The 18,919-nt window shown below is 48.0% G+C and overlaps 2 protein-coding genes across 2 annotated transcripts; one reads left to right on the forward strand and one right to left on the reverse strand.

The window, feature by feature from the left end:
• Window positions 1-869: 869 nt before the first annotated feature.
• Window positions 870-8,281, forward strand: LOC133913194 (BTB/POZ domain-containing protein At1g63850-like). The gene is made up of 2 exons (XM_062356266.1): window positions 870-2,117; window positions 7,801-8,281. Exons 1-2 carry the CDS (start codon window positions 957-959, stop codon window positions 8,074-8,076), a joined length of 1,437 nt encoding a protein of 478 aa, XP_062212250.1. The 5' UTR covers window positions 870-956; the 3' UTR covers window positions 8,077-8,281.
• A 183-nt stretch (window positions 8,282-8,464) lies between these two features.
• On the reverse strand, window positions 8,465-9,506 carry LOC133913195 (uncharacterized). The gene has a single exon (XM_062356267.1). The coding sequence runs from the start codon at window positions 9,331-9,333 to the stop codon at window positions 8,740-8,742; it is 594 nt and encodes a 197-aa protein (XP_062212251.1). The 5' UTR covers window positions 9,334-9,506; the 3' UTR covers window positions 8,465-8,739.
• Window positions 9,507-18,919: the final 9,413 nt, after the last annotated feature.

Below are 18,919 nucleotides of genomic sequence, written 5' to 3' on the forward strand. Positions count from 1 at the left end.
ACAACCCTGGTTCTAGGTCTGGATCCGGCTTCCCACCGCCTTCGCCTCCTTCTATGCCGCTGGGCTAAGCCCCAACTCAGTCATGGGCCTCTGCTAGCGAACCACGCTGGAGCTTGAGCTCGGCGGCAGCATGGGTAAGGGGGAATCTGGCAGAGCTTGAGCTTGTGTCGTGCGAGGGAGAAGGTTGGGAGGCTCAACCTCACCGTGGAGCTCGGATTTCGCTGGTGGATGGTGGTCAGTTCGGCGGAGGCGAGCTTCGGCGAGTGGGAAGAAAGAAGAGCGATGAGGGAGGAGGCTGCAGTCGAGCGAGGAAAAAGCTGGAGGAGGGCTGCTGATGGGCGAGCGGTCAGGCGCAGGAGGGTGGGCGGTCGAGCGTGGGCGCGGGATGGCAGATGGCGGAGGCAAACGCACGAACAGGTGGGGCCCAAGGGCGCTTGAGATTTTTGGGAGCGAGTGGACGCTACCTAGAAATAGATAGCGGATTTTAAAGCTTATTAAATATTAAGAGTAGTATTAAGAAGCTGTTGGAGATATGTTTTAAGGTTAAAATTTCTATATTTAGCTATAAAGAATCATTTAGAATTTTTTTTAATATGCTCTTACAGCTTAGGCATCCTGTTTTGTGAGAATGTTGAAAAAACATACACGTCCTCTCATTTGGAATGGAGGGAGTATGATGGGCGGTTCGTGTCTAGGCACTCACACAGCTGACACATGCAATCGAAATTGATCGAAAATTTTCCATGTAACGCCAAACTGTGCTTGGTTCCATTCAATCCCCTCGAAATGCTTAATCGGGTTTCCTTTTCATTATCCGCATGGGTCTCCAATCCTCATCCTAATCCGTCCGCTCCTCTTTCATTAAAAGAGCGCAACCGAACGAGCGCAACCGACGCACTCCACCGCCCTCTCCGAAAGGAAAAATCTCCAAATACCGACACCAGACGCCGACGGCGATGTCCCTCCGCAAGCGCCAGCGCTCGGCGAGCAGCTCCCGCCTCTCCGCCTTCGCCTCGCCGCCCTCCCCTCCGCCTGCCTCCTCTGCCTCATCCCCTGCCTCGCTCTCCTTCCCCAACGCCGACCTCCTCCTCCGCCTCCACCTCGAACCCTCCTCCCCAGACGACGCCGAGGCTGAACCCGACACCGACCCTCGCGCCGCCGCGACCCCCTCTCTCGACCTGCACGTCTCATCCGCCTCCCTCCTCCGCTCCCGCTACTTTGCCGCTCTCCTCTCCGACCGCTGGTCCTCCTCCTCAGCCACTCCCGGTCGCCTTTCCCTCGCCGTGCCCGCCGCCTCCTCCTGCTGCTGCGCCCGCCCGTTCCATGCCCACGTCGAGGTGCTCCGTCTCCTCCACACTCTCGACTTCGCGGGTGCCATCCGCTCCCCGGCCGACGCGCTCGACCTCCTCCCCATCGCGCTCCAGCTCCTCTTCGACGCCTGCGTCGAGGCATGCGTCCGCTTCCTCGAGGCCGTGCCCTGGTCTGAGGAGGAGGAGGCCCGCGTCGTCGACCTCGCGCCGCTCCTCCCCGCCGATGAGTCCGCCGACCTGCTCGCGAGGGTCTCCCCTCCCCCCACCGCTGCTGGCCCCTCTTCCGCGGCGGGGGAGGCCGCCAGGTCGCCCTCCGAGGCGATGCTGCACGGCCTGATCCACTCCGCCATCCACGGCCACCCCGTCCATGCCGCCACCAAGGCGTTCGTCGCGATGCTCCTCAAGGACTACCCGTCCCGGGACTGCGTCCACAAGGTGCTCGACGAGGCGTTTTTGTCGCGCCTGGAGACCGTCAAGGATCTCATGGGGAAGTACGCTAGCCCGGACTTCAGGGTCGCGGTGGACAGCGACGAACGCGAGGCGATACAGAGGCTGAACTTACAGTCTGCGGTCTTGAATGTGAAGCACCTGTATTGGCTCATCGAGAGGATGGTTGATCTCATGGTGGCCGATAACGCGGTGAAGCTGTGGAGTGACCAGGCTGCCCTGGCTACTGATTTGCAGAAGTTGCTGAATGATGCGGACATGTGGAGGAACATGACACCCGGGCTTCCGATGCTTGTGACCAGATGCACGCTCAGGCTTGCCAATTCAGTCGTAACTGGAGAGACTCTGGTATCTCGGCAGGTGAGTCTGCTAACCGGTAGTTTTGCTATTGCGTGAGCTTTTCTACGTGCCATATCTTATGAAGGTACATTACAATGCTAAATGTGACAATCAGTAAAATAATGGCTAGTTCCATCTGATTTGCTCCTGTTGCAAAGCAGTTGATACAGGTTGCGTATCTATGTAGACATAATTCGATATTATATTGGAATAATTCAACTTCACCGCAGCTTCCAATAGGATTTGTTAATGGATTGGTTTCATGAATAGAAGTCAGAGACTTGGTGGTCCTTGGTATCTTTTCCTCTTAATACAGTAATTCAAAGTAGCATCAAATGTGTTCAGTTCTTTTATAGACTTATAGTCAAGCCAGGTATGGCTTGCATACCATTTTTTATGAATACTTTCAGCACAAAGACCATAGATTCCATATTCTCAATCCTTGATTTACATCTGTCGATGTGTTAATCTCTTGGCTTTTGCTAGATAACTTTGGTTAATATTTCTTTTACATGATTTGATTATTCTCTGGGAGAAGTTTATAGTGATCCTTGAACTTCAGTCCAGTAGTTGTTTGAGCCCCCAACTTATAAATGGAATCAATTTGACTCACTGAACAAGTGCTGAAATGAATAAATGATTGAGCGAGTGCAAATTTGTTAAAAGTAGCTAGTAGGCTAAAACCTGACCGGGAGCTCATATTGATCGGATAGGTACTTCCAAATTCTGCAGGTTACAGTCTTACCCCTGTAAAATTATTCTATTTGATGCCCATAATCTCTTTTCTTGAATATTCCTTCTCTGTGTGAGCATTTGTTCCCTCCTTGGTTGGTGGTATTTATTGAGATCCCTGCAGGCTTTACTCTTATCTTACTTTTGTATGATCATTTTGTTCTGTGGTAGCAACTTGTTTATGTGATGGCTCAATATTACCCATCATGCCCTCAGTGAGTATCTCTGTAGTTGTGATACAATTTTGTTGAGTAAATTTCAGAGAACTACAACTATTTTGACCTAATCCCCACAGAACTACAACTATTTTGACTTGTATCACAAAACTACAACTATTTTGACACTAGGTGCCACACAACTACAACTTTCTCACATATCTACTACTATTTTGTTTCATTTTCTGTTTCGGAATTTTCACAAGATCACGACCACACCGATTCTTATTCTGCTTACGAATCCTAGAGTTGAATGCTCTAAATCAATATTTGCTGAGGTGTTGTCTAGCATATGACAGAGCAAAGACAGCTCCCTAAACATGTTTATTTGTGTTCAGCTCCCTAAACATGTTTATTTGTGTTCAGCTCCCTAAACATGTTTATTTGTGTTCATTGACTGAAGAGGCCTATATTGCATGAGTAGCAGGTTAGAGTTATTTTAGATGATCGTTTTTGGACGCAAGTTTCAATTCTAAATCATGACTGGTGCGGATTGTATTGTCAAGTTTTTTTGTTACAAAACCTGTAGAAGTGTTTTAGGTGTTGACTCGTTTCATGTGTGCTTGGGTGAATTTACAGGAAGCATTCCATTAAGGGTTGGTTTGTAGGTATGTGAATGATGTTTTTGGATTGAAGGATGGTCAAGAGCTGAAAGAAAAGTATATTTTGTTCTTTTTAGAGGATGGTGGAGACAATGCATAAATCCAATTTGAGTTCAATTGAATAGCAAGCTTTGATGAGACGGATCAAACACTTAATTCATCTGTACAGATTGTTGAAGAGTTATTCATGCACATATCAGTTTGCTCCAATAGGATTTCTCATTAATAAGAGGCCTAGTGCAGAGTTTTGAAATTGGGAGATAGAAGGCTTGGGATTGATGGTTTATTGGTTAGCTTGAGGAATTGTACAAAGAAAAAAGAAATAGCAGTCATGCCTTGTGTATAAGGCTTTAAGCTAGGTCTAGTAGAGTTGGACTAAATTATTTGGGAAGATTGTGGGCCAACTATCAATGTTTTCTTTTCTTTTAGCTTGACAGATCCAACCAAATATTTAGGTCAGCCTCCCAAATGAAAGCGCTCAGGTCTGCTTTCAGGTTTGTTGACAAATAACAACATTGCCGGTCACCTAAAACCACAAGCACCATTTTGTCATTTTATAAAACGAAGATGTTCCCCCACTAATGGTATTCAAGGATCTAGTTTGCTTTTCTAAGAAGCCATTTATGATCTTTACTCAAGGCATGCCCCACAATTATGCTGACTACTCAATGTCCAACTGGAATGTTGGGAAAACATAGAAATTTGTTATGATGCTTGCTACACTAATATGTAAAGACAAAGATTCATAAGTAAGAATTTCTCCTTCACTATTGTTCTACACTAGAGGTGACAAGTCAATGTCAAGCGGGGCTCTTATATATTCGACACGTAGTTATAATATTCAAAGTACAATTATGTCGCCTAGAGATGGGTGAATAAGCGTTTTTGCAAAAGTTAGTCCCATTTTTATAGTTGGTCTAAACTTACAGCGGAAATAAAACTAACGTATTTTTCACAAGTAAAAAACTTAAATATGTTAGGCCCAACTAGTGCACAGTCACCCTAAATAAATGTGAAGATTACAATCTAAGGGTGGCAAAGATTATTCAAATCTAGCAAAGTATATAAGAAACCTCAATCGGAAGTTCTGGTCCTATTGATCGGATGTTCTGATCCTAGTGATCGGATGTTCTGATCCTAGTGATCGGATATTCCAATCTGTTCAGAACAGCTAGATGTAAATCACGAAATTAACTCAAAGCATGTGCATACACGCATACAAGCGTGAATATCAATGTAATGCATAAGTGTAAGGAAACACGGAGACAAATTATTTATTACCCAAGTTCGGATATTCACCGATATCCTACGTCTCCGTTGAGTAAGCCGGTCACATTTGAGCTGGGTCTTTGTCAACCTTTTTCCTCACGAGGTTGCATATATGCACTCCTCGTCTCAACTATGACCAACTCTTCCTCCGCTTCGGAGATGGTGAGTTCCGCTATCACTTTCGGGCCTCTTCACAATTTTCATTTGAGGGAGATCGCCAGCAATCCACCATCGAGCCGTCTAGGAGATAGTGGTCTACAAGAGTAACAAACTTCCAATCTCGTGCACGATTAACGCCGAGTGCTCAACAAACGCAACTAATGTGACAACCGTGGGCTACCAAAACACCACACCTTTCACACATATCTCCCTCTATTCACTAAGTCACAAAGGCTTGATTCTCACCAAATCTTGATAGAGAGAGAAGGGGAGCACTCAAAGATGAAACACCAAGTTCAAACACCTCACACAAGCAGCACAAAACTAGCCAAGCAACCAGCCCCACGAAATAAGGCTAATGAGTATTTATATCTCACTCTAAAAAACGAGTCGTTAGGTAGATTCTCCACTGATCGGAACTTCCCATCCCTAGAATCCCAACGGTCGGAAACTGGCCGTTATACCCTATTCCAACACATATCGGATGTTCTGATCTCCACATTGGAACTTCTGATCAATTCAAAACTACAGATTTAAACTTCACAAACCAACCCAGATCTAACGAAAACTTCTAATCATAACTTCCGATCCAAACATCGGAACTTTCGATTAAAAACAAACTCCTAACCGAGAACCCTAACTCGGCTCAAGACCAGAGATTTCGATCCCAACCGGAACTTTAACTCCCACATAGCTAACTGAGAACACCAAATTCTCAACAAACCAGACTGCCCGACCCATATCGGAACATCCGATCGACACACTGGAACTTCTAATACCTATCACTCAGCAACCTCTGAACACCAAGTTCTCAGAGACCGAACTGTCCGACTTCAATCGAAACATCCGATCCTAACACTGGAACTTCCGATAAACATAGACTTTTGCTAACAAAGACACTATAGGAACTTTCGGAAACACATATCCGATACTTCCACGAGTTTAATCATCAGAGATTAAACTAGATGTCACATGGCATACCACACGCCACAAAGACCAACAACAATAAAGGGTTAAATCTATAACACCTTCTAGATACTCTGGACTTATAAAGCGAACTCTAAACACAAACACATCCCCACTAAGCACATGGTTTGAGCACTCGACACAACAATCGAGCAACGTTTTCGGCAGTTCCTCTTGATAGTACGGCTATCGATCATATAACCTTGTCTTCCACCAAACTTCTTGAGACCGGCAAAACTAGAAAACACATTATAGTTATACATTTTGCCTGGACCAATCCTGTCGGACTTGACGAACACATTATCCAAGTCCCGATGCTTCTCATAGCTTTTCAAGGCTCGTTATCAACTCCTCTTCTCTTGATGATAATGATCATCCTTACTTCCCTTCTCGATCTTCTCTTAATCTTCTATTGATGACGATCAGCCTTGATGAAGCTCTTGATCTTCCCACACACGAAGCATAGGAGACTTCACTCTTTGTGTATCTTCATTTGGTTCACCACCAAGGTTTGAACCGCAAGCATCAAGCATGTAAGTTGTTCCACTAAGGTTAGTCTTGATCTTTCTCTTTCAACTTGGCATATTAAGTATCTCAATTCAACTCATGTCTTTTTATGGAACTTAATTCCAACTCACTCTCAAGCACAAAGCACATAGGTTACTCTATAAAACATAATTGACAATCTCGTACCTTTAGTCACTTAATCTCCACAAGTAAATGCTTATTATCAATCTTATTGAGATCATACTCAACCTTCGAGGTCTCTTCCACTCTTGCTTCATCATCACATGAGCATCTACAGCTCATTGATCTCGATGCATCTCTCTTGATCTTTATGGCATTCATCAATGAATTTATGCTCAATCCACCATGTATCATCTATAGAATAACGTAGTAACAATTCTCAACATAATTGTTAATCCATATGTATTGTCATTATTTACCAAAATCACACTTAGGTTTAGATGAACCTTCAAATATAATCATAAATTTCTGGCAATATTTTGTCTGCCCCAGTAGCCTTCTACATCTACTTTATGAGCTTGTTTTGTCGAAACACATGTCTGGCCATATGCTGCGAATTCATTTGTTGTATTTTGTCATGCACATACACTAATATTCATTTCTTGCTTTTCCTTACAATCTTTCATTTATGCTATCTGGTTTGGCCTCAGTGGGCCGGGGTATACGTTTTTTACTCTAGCTTAAATGTTGGAATGTCTGTAAGGTGTAAAACTAAGATACGTTTTCAACTCTTTCTGGTTTGCTGCATTTGTGCTGTCAAAGCTTATTTTGAATACATATTTGCATTTCCAGTTTCATGTGTGCATGTGCGGTCAAGTTATTTAACGTCTTGTTAGCAGGGTTCACAAATGCGACGAAAACCACTCGAAATGCGCGGTTTTTGACCGATTCGGTCTGGTTCGCGTTTAGAAACCGAGAGGTTTTCGATCAAATTCAAATTCGAAATTCGAAAAATTGACGAATTTCGATTGTATTTGACTGAATTCTCCGGTTTTCCAAGAATGAGCTGGGGTCCGGTTTTTGGTATTCGGTCGCATTTGTGAACCCTGCTTGGTAGCACTGATCCGAGTGTGGTCTTCTCTGTGACCGGCGACTTCAGTCTTTTGATTGCATCAGAATGTTGCAAGCCTCTCTATAAAATCTAAAATCTTATAGATGTCATGCTAGTTCATTCATTTTAGCTTTGATGGTGTCTTACACTGTGTGAGAGATCTTGATCTGTCTTGTTCTCAGGTGAGGATGAAGCTCGTCAGAAGCTGGCTTCCTGTCCTAAACGTCTGCCGGGACATAGTCCAACCTATGCATTTCCATAAATCATCGAACTGCCAAGAGCTGGAGGAGGTATTTCTTCAGATCATCTCCACATTACCCGTCCCGGAAGCTCAGGAGCTGCTGCAACAATGCCTCGGGTTCTCGACTCGCAATGTAGACGACTGCCCACATCTGGTTGCCGCGTTCAAGACGTGGTTCAGGCGAGCTGGTCGGGCTCCTCAAGGCAGGGAAAATTGAGGCATGAGCTGCTGCTGTTAGTATTTGTGCAATCAGTTCTTGCGTTTCGCTGTGCATTCTCAGCTGTAACGAACTGTAGGCCTCCCTAAATCCTCTGGATTTAGCCTAGCGCTTGCGTCTCTGTTTGCACTGAACCTGAACTGTCATACTCTTTCTGCTGCTGTCTATATATAACCAAAGTAAATGATACGCCCCGTGTTTTCAACTCTTCTGCTATGTTTGTGTGCACATCTCAATCAATGAACAGTGTTTGAGGGATGCAATGATGCTTCCAGAGCACTGTAAACGTTTGTGAAATTTGCTCTGAAGCGGGTCGACAGAATTTTTATGCATATTTCATTACATCGAAGAAGTAATTAGCAAGTTGTGGAGAGGAAAGATGCTGATCTGCATTTGACAATTGACAGCATGCACTTCTAGATCACTTTTACATTATTGCCGCTCAAACGAAAGCTTCCCAAGGTCAACATGACCCGAAATACAAATGTCAAAAGAACGCCAAGTTTATCCCCGTCGTCCTCCCCATGCAATGACGTTACAAATCCACAACGAAAAAGAAAGGACAAGCGAAGAAGAAAAATGGAAACCAAGACACGGACGCGTCATGACTTTTACCGACGACGAGATGCGGATAGAAGAGCCTTGGCGTGTGCAAAGAGCGCGCTAGTAGAAGCCCTGCACCGGCCACCGGCGATCGGGGTCCGGCAGCCACGAAGACCGCTTCTTCTTCTTCTTCTTGTCCTTCCCCTCCTCGCCACCGTCCTCGCTGCCCTCCTTCTCCCCGTCGGAGCTCTTGGAGTCGCCGTCCGACCCGGCGCCGCACCCAGCGGCCGCCCCGGCGCCGGCCGACCTGTGCCTGGACCGCACGTACTCGATCAGCCTCCACGCCGCCGGCTTCTGCTGCTGCGTTGGCGGCGGCGGCGGCGGCGGAGGCTGCGGCGGGGACGCTCCCTGCTTGGCCGGCTTCTGCTGCTGCTCTGGCAGCGGAGGCAGGTTCTTGGTGTTGGGGTCGAGGTCATCTGGGAGACGTGCGGACTGGGACAGACGCTCGTATTCCGGCAGCGGCACGGTCTCCTCTGACGCGCCGTCGCCGTTGCCGTTGCCGTTGCTGCCAACGCAGTCCATGAGCAGCAGGCGCTGACGGCTGCCGGACCTCTGCTTCAGCCGCCGCGCGCCGAACCTTGATCCTGGCCTGCTGGTGGTGGTGGCGTATCGGCTTTGCTCCTCCTCATCGTCCGAGTGATCCAGGATGTCCATATTTAACGGGCTTCTTGGCGCCACAAACCATGCACCTCTCTCTCTCTCTCTCTCTCTCTCTCTCTCTCTCCTCGGAAGGATAAATCCTCTGCAAGTGCAGGGGCGCTGGCGCCTATGGGGACGCGTGGTCGCGAATCCCAAATGGATGCAGAAAGTAGCAACATGGAATGAGATATTCGGAGGAAAAGTTTGACGAGAATTGCTCGAGTCCGGCTTTGGCGGTTGACCTCAGGGGTTGGCCAGTTGGGTCGTGACGTGGTGGCGCCGTCGTGCAACGCGCTCCGCTCGCTTGCGTGTCGCTGGAGGATGACCAGTGGGGCCCCCTGCGCAGTGTACAGGCGTGAGGTTTGATGGCTGGCGCAGTCCCGTCCGTGGATTTTGACGGCACTTGAATCGGAGCTGCAAAAATCCTAAATCCTCTTTGAAAAGATAAAAGATCCTAGAACTTCACGTTCTGCGAAGATCTGGGTAGGAGAAGCAATGATCACTGCCATTTGCGTCTGTAGGATAGCATCTCGGTAGAAGCTCTAAATCCAGTCAAATCCCGATATTTAACTGCATTATTACCAGATATACCGCATATAGTGGTTGCTGATAGACCACAATATACACCCGCCATCGCCCACAAATCTCGTTGAAATTTTGGATTCTAATAGAGAGATTTTGTTTTGCATTTGTAAGCACCCCAAATCTGTTTAGGAAAGCTATGCTTGTGCCACTAATGAGTTGCCCTTTTGGTTTGCGCTTTTCTTCTTGCCTAAATTAGTCTCATGCCACAGTTCGATAAAAGTTGTCCAGAACATGTTACTGGTTTGAGAAAGTTATCTTGTAAATGCAACTAAAATCTACAATGGGGTAGCAAAACAGTGTCAAGAGACCCTATAATTACAAAGATATCTATATTAAAAAAATATTATCGTCTGTAAGAATGACATTAGGATTATATATCATAAGAGACACTGATGGAATTTTTCAACTTGGATGATCTTTACGATGATATTCTACAAATTCGTCCAATAAAGAAAAGATAATGGCACTGAACAGAATTATCCTTAATTTGAGAACTGACCTGCAGTTAGTTGACAAGGTGCGCTCATTGTCATCGAGCCCACCAGTATTTGAGCCTCAGCTCTACATTGGTGCCCACCCTCTTTCTTAGGGCATATTTGTTTGAGCAAAAATCAACAAAAGTCTAAACAAATAGTTTGTTTTTGCTAGCTTCTAGCTGTGTTTTCTGAGAAACAAAAGCAGTATCTACCGTTACAGAAGCCACAAAAGATAGAAACAAATTTTTACTAACTTCTAACCGCAACATGCTTATGAAGAAGCAACACCTTGCAGAAAACAGTTTGCAGAAGGCTAAACAAATAAGCTCTTAGTGAGTATGAGAGAAGCTCCCTCACCAAATTAAAAAAAAAAGAATTGCCCTTAATTTAGACCCAATGACCCATGTTGCATCATTGGATCTTGAACAAACGATCCGACGCTTCTCGGTTTCCAAAATTGAACTTCACATGGTGATCGATCGTGGTCCCTTCGGATGCCTGGCCTACTAAAACGACTCAAACTAGCCCATAGATAACGGTAAGTACACGGAAGGAAGTAATCGGATCGCTTCCATCAGATTGAGCACAGATTTACGCGGCGAGTCGGCGTCGATGTATGCACGCAGTGCGGGCACGTTTACCAGTACTTCGCTGACTTTACACGCCACGGCCCGCAGAAAAAACAACGATTTTCATATTGCTAAGTTGGAGCATCTGGACGGTGAGAAATGACTTTATTTTCAACCAACAGCAACCAACGCAAGCAGCTTCTAAAGCAAAGTTCAAGCACGAATTCGTTACGTTTATCCATCGAGAGAAACCAATTTATCTCCCTCACATTCAGACATGGATAGATTCCATTGCATAAAGTTTTTCTTTCTTTCTTGGGCTTTGTTTTCTGTATTTTTGGATTTTTTAAAAAACAAATATTAGTATTGGTCAGCACATGTGACTGAAGCCGGGAGGAATTTCAAACTCCATGATTGATGAGGACTGGACTCCCTAACCCTCTGGATTTATTGGACGATTTGACTCTTGCGTAACGATGTGATCTTCAACAATTGATGTTTTTAGATTCCTTGGTGATGTTGATCTGGGACAAAGTTGATAATTGGTGTGGCGCTGGGGCTAAGCAACTTGACATACTCATAGAGCGGTTGCGTGTGTTTGGCTCTGTAATCTGATCACCTACAATTTTCTTTTATGTTTTAGTTGTCCTTTACCTTGTAACTTCCTTTCCCTGGTTCCCTTCTATAGGCTAAGACCTATTAAGGTTGTTGTGTAATCTCATTTTTCCTCCTCTTAATACAAAGATGCGTAGCTCTCCTGCGTATTCTAGAGAAACAAGTGGGCAATATAACAAAGTCGCAGATGCCCTATCTTGCCAGCCTCATGACAGCCATTCTTAATCCCTTGCGATCTCAATTTGTCACCCATCCTGGTTAGAGGCTGTTCAACTCAGTTACAAGGACGATGAGTATACAAAAAACATCATGATTACACTAGCTACTCCCGAGGGGCACTCATCAGGACTATACACTGACAGAGGGAGTGATGTGATATAAAGGTCGTGTGTGGGTTGGTGCTGATGTGGATATTTAGAACAACATCATCGATGCTTTACATGAGAGTGCGTTGAGGGTCATTCTAGATTCTATGCTACTTATCATAAGGTTAAACACCTCTTTGCATGGTAAGGTATGAAATCTTAAATTCACGCTTTTGTTCAGTGGCGTTCTATCTGTTTGCAGGCCAAGACTGAGCACATTGCCCTGTCGGGTTTGCTTCAACCTCTCGGTGTTCCTAAACAAGCCTGGATGGTCATTCAATTGGATTTCGATGAGGGTTTACCAAGGTCAGGCCAATTATGACACTATCTTGGTTGTTATCGATCTGCTCTCCAAGTATGCACACTTCTTAGCCCTCACTCATCTCTTCACGACACTGCAAGTTGCTAAGCTTTACATAAACAACATCTTCAAGTTACACGGATTATCACAAGCAATTGTGTTCCATCAGTACATGATCTTCATGAGTTCTTTGTGGCAAGAGTTGTCCAAGTTATCACACAAGCAATTGCGCCTCAGCTCATCCTACCATCCATAGACCGATGGTCAGACGGAGCATGTGAATTAGTGTTTGGAAGTGTACCTCTGTTGCTCAGTTCGTTCCTGCCCGCATAATTGGTTTCATTGGCTGCCTCACACCGAGTATTGGTACAACGCAACATATCACTCCGCTGTGAAAATGACTCCTTTTGAAGTGATTTATGGCAAGAAACCATGGGATTTTGGCATAGTTCAATTGGAGGAGGCTACGGTACCTGACCTGCTCACATGGCTGAAGGAGCGAAAGATCATGAACTCTTTACTGCAACAGCAATTGCACCGTGCCCAGCAGTGTATGAAGCATTAGGCCGACAAGCATCGCACTGAGCGTGTGTTTGCCATCAATGATCAGGTTTACTTGAAGTTACAGCCGTACATACAATCGTTTGTTGCTCATTGGTCGAATCATAAACTCTCATTTTGGTACTACGGCCTTATCTGATCACTGAGCTACAGACTGAAGCTACCAGAGGGCTCGTTGATTCACCTAGTGGTTCATGTCTCACAACTGAAGCGTGTGGTGAGTTCATCTACTACTGTTAGTACCATTTTGCCTCTCACTCCATCCATTTTGCAGGCAAGCAAGGAGTAGGAGCTCTTTTTTAATTGCAAGCTGTGAACCATGGATCTGTTATTATCCCAAGGTTTCTCGTGCAATGGCATGGATTACCACCAAACATGGCTACCTAGGAATACGTCAATGCCTTACAACGAAGGTTTCTCACATAACCGGCTTTGGGGCAAGCCGGATTTGAAGGGGAAGATAATGTTAAGGCCATGGGTGGAATCACGGGAGGGATGGCGCGCGTGGAGGAGTGATGTCAGTCGTGTTTGCATTGGCATGAGCTGTGCTCAAACTGGCATGAGTATAAGCTAGTTGGGCTGGTCCAGGATGAGGTCATGGAAGAACTAAGATGAACTGAGAAGATCGGTGTCGGGGGGTGATCCATGACAATAATCCAGAGTGTACCGGATGACGTGCATGTTGATCTGTATTTCCTATTCGTGTGTATCAACCTAGACTCGAGAACACCGAGATTTATCTAGATTCAGGCTTCCCGTGGGATAATAGCTCTACGTCCTGCAATTCCACACTGTCCCACGACTATGTCATGCCAAAAGCAGATGCCTGTGGAAGGAAAAAAAATACTCGAGTAGGCAGCACTAAATGAGACTTAACCGGATAGGTGGGTACATGCTCTACAACCAGCGAGGGCTGGTCACAGGACCTCACTACATGACCAGGAGCTGATTACGTAAGCTTTGCCCTGGTCGCACAGTGTGGTCGCGGTCTTGACAATACATATTGCATACTGACACTTCGTGATGCGGGACCCCCTTACCTATTTCACATGTGGGGCACCCCCTTACCTATTTCACATGTGGGGCACCCTCTTACCTATTGCACCGCCAATAGTCCCAAGCTTCCTCATGGATATTGTAGACTGAGTAGTTCTCTGTGGGGGTCCGTGGTTGCTGCATGCCATGGTTGTGGACGGGTCTGATCCCACCACCTGGACCTCATGTGACCGTAAATTTGCCTAGGGAGTGGTCATCGACACAATCCACATTAATGACCCACTTAGGAAATCGTATCCCGAGGGTGGTTAAACGTCCGGAGAGGGAGAAAATCGTGGGAGGGAGAGAGAGAGAGAGAAAACATGGGAGAGAGAAGAGAGAAAACATGGGAGAGAGAAACATAAATTGTGGCCAAGCCCAAGTGCACACAAAGCTGACCTCAGGATGGTTGAGACATCACGACGGGCCTTTAAATTGGCACATCCATAGCTCCCCCCAAATCTTCTCACCGTCATCCATCGTCCCTAAAGCCTTTCTGCACTCAAAGCTCTTTGTCTCCCCCGCGTTTTCTATCTTTGTCCTTGCCCTTGCAGCACCCTCCACTGTAATCCGATGGCACGCACTGGTAGCGATTATGTCTTTCCCCAATCCAAGTGCGACACTGTCGGAGGGTGAACTCCTAAAGCAGGGATCCGGAGGGACCCCCTTTGAGATTCGGCCGGGGGGATGATTCTGTTTTGCAGGTGAAATAAATGAGCGTAAATACGATGGCAGGTGGAATGGAATGATCGAATGCAGAATGCAGTAAATGCACTAGAGGTTTTTAGACAGGTTCGGACCACACTGAGCTTAATACCCTACTTCTGTGTGGATGCTATAAATGCCCTGAGAATGTCTCTCAGGAATGTTGCTGGTTACAAGAATGTTTTTCTATCCTAGAGCTTCGGGCTCCTTATTCTTCGGTGATCTCAGTTTCTGTGCTTGTACTGAACCTCTGTCTTCTTCCTTGGCTCTAAGTGTTCGAATTCGGGAGGAGGGAGAGAGGCTTTCCGTGTCCACCGGCTCCTCTTAAATACTCACCGGCGATACCGTGCGTCGAAAGGGAGGGCACGAGTTCCAAGGCACCATAAATGGAAAAACAACCATCATGGGCTGCTGCGCGAAGTGACGGGGGGTTAAAAACGCGCCCCCACCTGGTCTTGGTCGTCATGATGGCGTTCTGCAACCGGTGCCGCGAAGAGGGCCCACCGGGCAGCCACCGAGCAGCCCGGCGTGCCCGCTCGGTCTTGTACGCTTGACACAGCAGGGCGGTAGGCGGGCCGTCTTGGGCCTCACGATGCCATCTCGAGGCGCGCCGGATGACGCGGGATGGGACCCGTGCATTAAATATCCTCACGCCCTCCTGCCAGAATGTGACAGGGACTGTAACACCCTGTGTTTAGCATATTGTATAATTACAGAATTAGCACCAAATTAAATTATTCCAAAGATATGTTTGATTCTCTTTCTCTTTTTCTCTCTTTCTTTTTCTCCTCCAAATTCTCAGTGGGCCGGTTTCCTTTTTCCCCTCTCTTTTTATCCGGCCCAACTGCCGGCCCGTTAGGCCGCTTACTTCCCCGCGTGGGCCGCCATCGCCTTCCCGGCCCACTCGGCCGCACGCCAGCGCGCCAGGCGCGCCCGCGCGTGCGTTCGCTCCGGGCCGTCCACCGATGCCGCGTGTCGCCCATCCACCTGCGCCACACCCTTCTTCCCTCTTCCCCCCTCCCTTCTCTCCCCGCCAGCGCTGCAGACCACGTCGCCGGCTGCCGCTCTTCGCGGGACAGCTCCGCCCCGAGCCCATGCCTCTCCCTTCTCTCCGCCCATGCCCCAGCCCCTGCCCTGGTGCCGCAGTACGCGTGCTTGCGGTAGCCTGCCGCGCGTCGGCCGGCCACAGGCCACCGCCGCCGCGTCGCACGCCTCGCTGCGCTCCACCTCGCCTCCGTCGACCCGCGGTGGACACCCGTGCCCGCTCGCGTGTCCGTTGCCCTCGTCTTAGTGCCGCCTCCCCTCCCAGCTATAAATAGCAGGCCGGCACTCCCTCCTTACCCATTTCACCACTTCCGCCACCGCCGCCCCGTTTCTCGCCTCACCATTGCTCGCCGTCGACCATACGCCACCACCGACGAGCTGCCGAGGAGGACCTTAAGCCGACGCTGCCCATGTGCCACCGTCCGTTGGCCTGACAAGCTCGACGGGAGCTGCCTTCGCGCGAAGCCCGAGCCGCCGTCATTCGTCGTCCCCACCGCCGACCAGAGACGCCGCTTGCCGCCGTCCGACCTCACTGGTGAGCCCCCTAGCCTCCCTAGAATCCCTAGGCTAGCTAAGTAGGCCACCCCATGCGCCAAATTGGCCGTTAGCTGTACGCCGATGCGTTTGTGGTTCGGCCACCGCGTCTGGTCGCCGCCGGCACGTGCCTGTGTCGTGTATGTGTTCACCGGCCATCGTGCCGAGTTCTTCGGGACCGTGAGCCCCGTTTTCTTGCAGGAAGAACGCCTCCCCGTGTAGGGGAGGTGCCGCCCATTTCTCTCCGCTCCTTGTTCCCCCTCCGGCGACGAACTGGCATCGTTTCCGCCACCGGCTGCCGTCGAGGTGCCCCCTGCCGAGTCCGCCAGTTCTCAAGGTTGGCCGGCGTGCCTTCGTCGTCGTGAAGCTTGGGCCGAAACACTTTTTCCGGCGAGCTCTCTGGTGCGCACCGCCGCAAGATTGCTCACCGCCGGCCGAATTCCTCCCTCTCCGCCGTTCGCTCGTGTAAGCGCGCCCGCGCGCCCGCGCGCACGCCGAACCGACAACGGGCCGTGGCCTGGCTTGGCCAGACCGGCCTCGGCTCGGCCCAACGGCCGTCTCGGCCCGTGCACCGCTAGCTCGGCCCAAGCAGCCAACCGCCAGTGGGCCAGGCCTCAGCAGGCCGGCCCAGCTCCCGTAGCCCATTCAGCAGCCAGCCCGAATACTGTGTGGGCTGCACTGTGTAGCCCACTACTGTAGACCCAAGCCCAGCCTGGCCCATTCAGGCCCGGACCCGGCCCACCGAAAGCCCAAGTGGGCCTACTACTGTTCATGTGGGCCCCACCTGTGAATAGTGTCTTTTCATAATTTCCTGAATTAAATCTTCCAGGAGCCGTAACTTCTCCGTTCTGGCTCCGATTTCGGCGTTTCTTTCGCCGAAATTCCTTAAAAATCAAGATCTACTCATTGGCCAACTTGTGTTGTCTATTAGGGCTTGTTTGGCTTTTCAATTGGTGTTAATCGATTCTTCTTTAGATTAGCCGTATTGATCGTAATTGTGAATTACAGAGGAGCAAGAGCAGGAACAAGGACATTTGTTTTGCGAGATCTGTGCTGGGATTATTCGGGCTGAGGAGGATCCTGACTTTGACCAAAATCAAGAGGAGAACTCCGGAGAAGGCAAGTCCTATTTTCCTTGATCATATTGAACCTATGTTTTCCGATAATCTACATGCTCAACTAAAACTGGGAATACTACTGCATGTGCTATGTATTACGCTTTTGCAATTGTTATAGTAGTTAATCCTATCAACACTTGTCATGCCATAACTAACTTCACCCAGAATACATATCACCCTAGGATTACCTATTGTTATTTATATTAACGATGGAAGACGTCTTGATATCTAGCATGCTTAGGATTGAATACGTCTCCTCACAGGCGTTGCTTTTAAAACTGCATCTCCTCGGGGATGATAAATTATCATTATCCAATGACAAGTCATATACCATGAATCCTTGATGGATATGAATTTCGTGATGGATATGAGATCCTTGTCGGTGTGTGGGATATGGTGGGTGGTGTGTAAAAATTAGTGAAAACTGTTTTGGCGGGGGCAGGTAGAGTAATCCTCTGTGGGAAGGGATGCTCTTGGGGGCATGTGGTATTGTGGGAATACTCGTGCTGGGAGATGCCCACCCCGGCCGCTTAAGGACCGAGTCATTGCGGCCCGTCTAGCCTAGCCACTACGTACAACCATGCGTCCTGTATGGGCAGGACTTGACTTTCCTTTCACTGGACTGGGTCGGACATCATACCAGGAGGCTGAGAGCAACGAGCAGGCAAGTACTATCCTGTCCCGCGTGCTTGGAGGTTTCTAGTACCGGCCAAGGCTTAAAAAGGGATGCTGGCATTCGGAAGCATGCAGCTCTGGTACTTGGGCGTGTCTCGTGGAAAAGCCCGGCAGGAAAGGTGTTATGGAGAGTCTCGGTATGATTCGCTCCCCTGCATGCAACAGTGGGAGGCTGAGCATATCGCGTGGGTAAAGTTGTACAACCTCTGCAGAGTGTAAAACTATTCGAATAGCCGTGTCCACGGTTATGGACATGCGAAAGCAGCAATCGCGTTGACTAGACTCAGGGTGCGTGTGTCTTGATGAGTGAGTGTGTGGACTAGATGTCCGTATGTTAATGTTCCTGGCTCGATCCGCCAGAAGCTGTGTGGTACTAGAGGTACACCAGTTGTGATAAAAGGGACTGCGGAGTGAGGTATAGCCCCTCCCAGGACCGAAAACTCCCAGATAAAACTTGTTACTGGTTTTGAACTATTAAAACGGTTTTAAAGTTAATCATTGATGATACAACTGAATACCTGCATAAATTGCTTTACGCTAAAACTATTCCGTAAAGCCTTATCCTTGAAATACTTCATTATGCATCTATCAAACCCTTGAAAGTAGTATAGGGCTTGCTGAGTACCTTTTGTACTCACTCTTGTTGTCATTCAGATGAAGAAGATAATGCCGACTTTGCCGGGGGCGAAGCCGGAGACGAAGAGTAGTCTAAGTGTCGTGTTCGCACCCTCGCTGCTTGTGGCTTGGATCCTTTTCCGCTGTGCTTTTCATGAAGGCCGCTAGGCCATGTTTGTAAAAGACAATATGGGTTGTAACTTAAAGTACACTGTACGTTAATGTATTGTACGAAGTTTGACTGTGATACTACAACTGTTGTACTGTGCGTATCAGCTACGTAATCCAGGGACTGATACAGGAGGCACAGGAGATCCCGGCAACGCGGGTCTCACAGGGACTGACACCGAGCGTGGCTGGAGCAGTTGGAAGTGACAGGCCGCGCGCCCTCTTAAATGCGGCA

This window comes from Phragmites australis, chromosome 3, assembly GCF_958298935.1.
Source record: "Phragmites australis chromosome 3, lpPhrAust1.1, whole genome shotgun sequence".
NCBI classification, from domain to species: domain Eukaryota; kingdom Viridiplantae; phylum Streptophyta; class Magnoliopsida; order Poales; family Poaceae; genus Phragmites; species Phragmites australis.

Coding starts and splice junctions, on each gene's coding strand:
- LOC133913194 (XM_062356266.1), top strand. CDS start 957: ATGTCCCTCCGCAAGCGCCAGCGCTCGGCGAGCAGCTCCCGCCTCTCC. Junction 2,118..7,800: donor AGACTCTGGTATCTCGGCAG/GTGAGTCTGCTA, acceptor TCTTGTTCTCAG/GTGAGGATGAAGCTCGTCAG.
- LOC133913195 (XM_062356267.1), bottom strand. CDS start 9,333: ATGGACATCCTGGATCACTCGGACGATGAGGAGGAGCAAAGCCGATAC.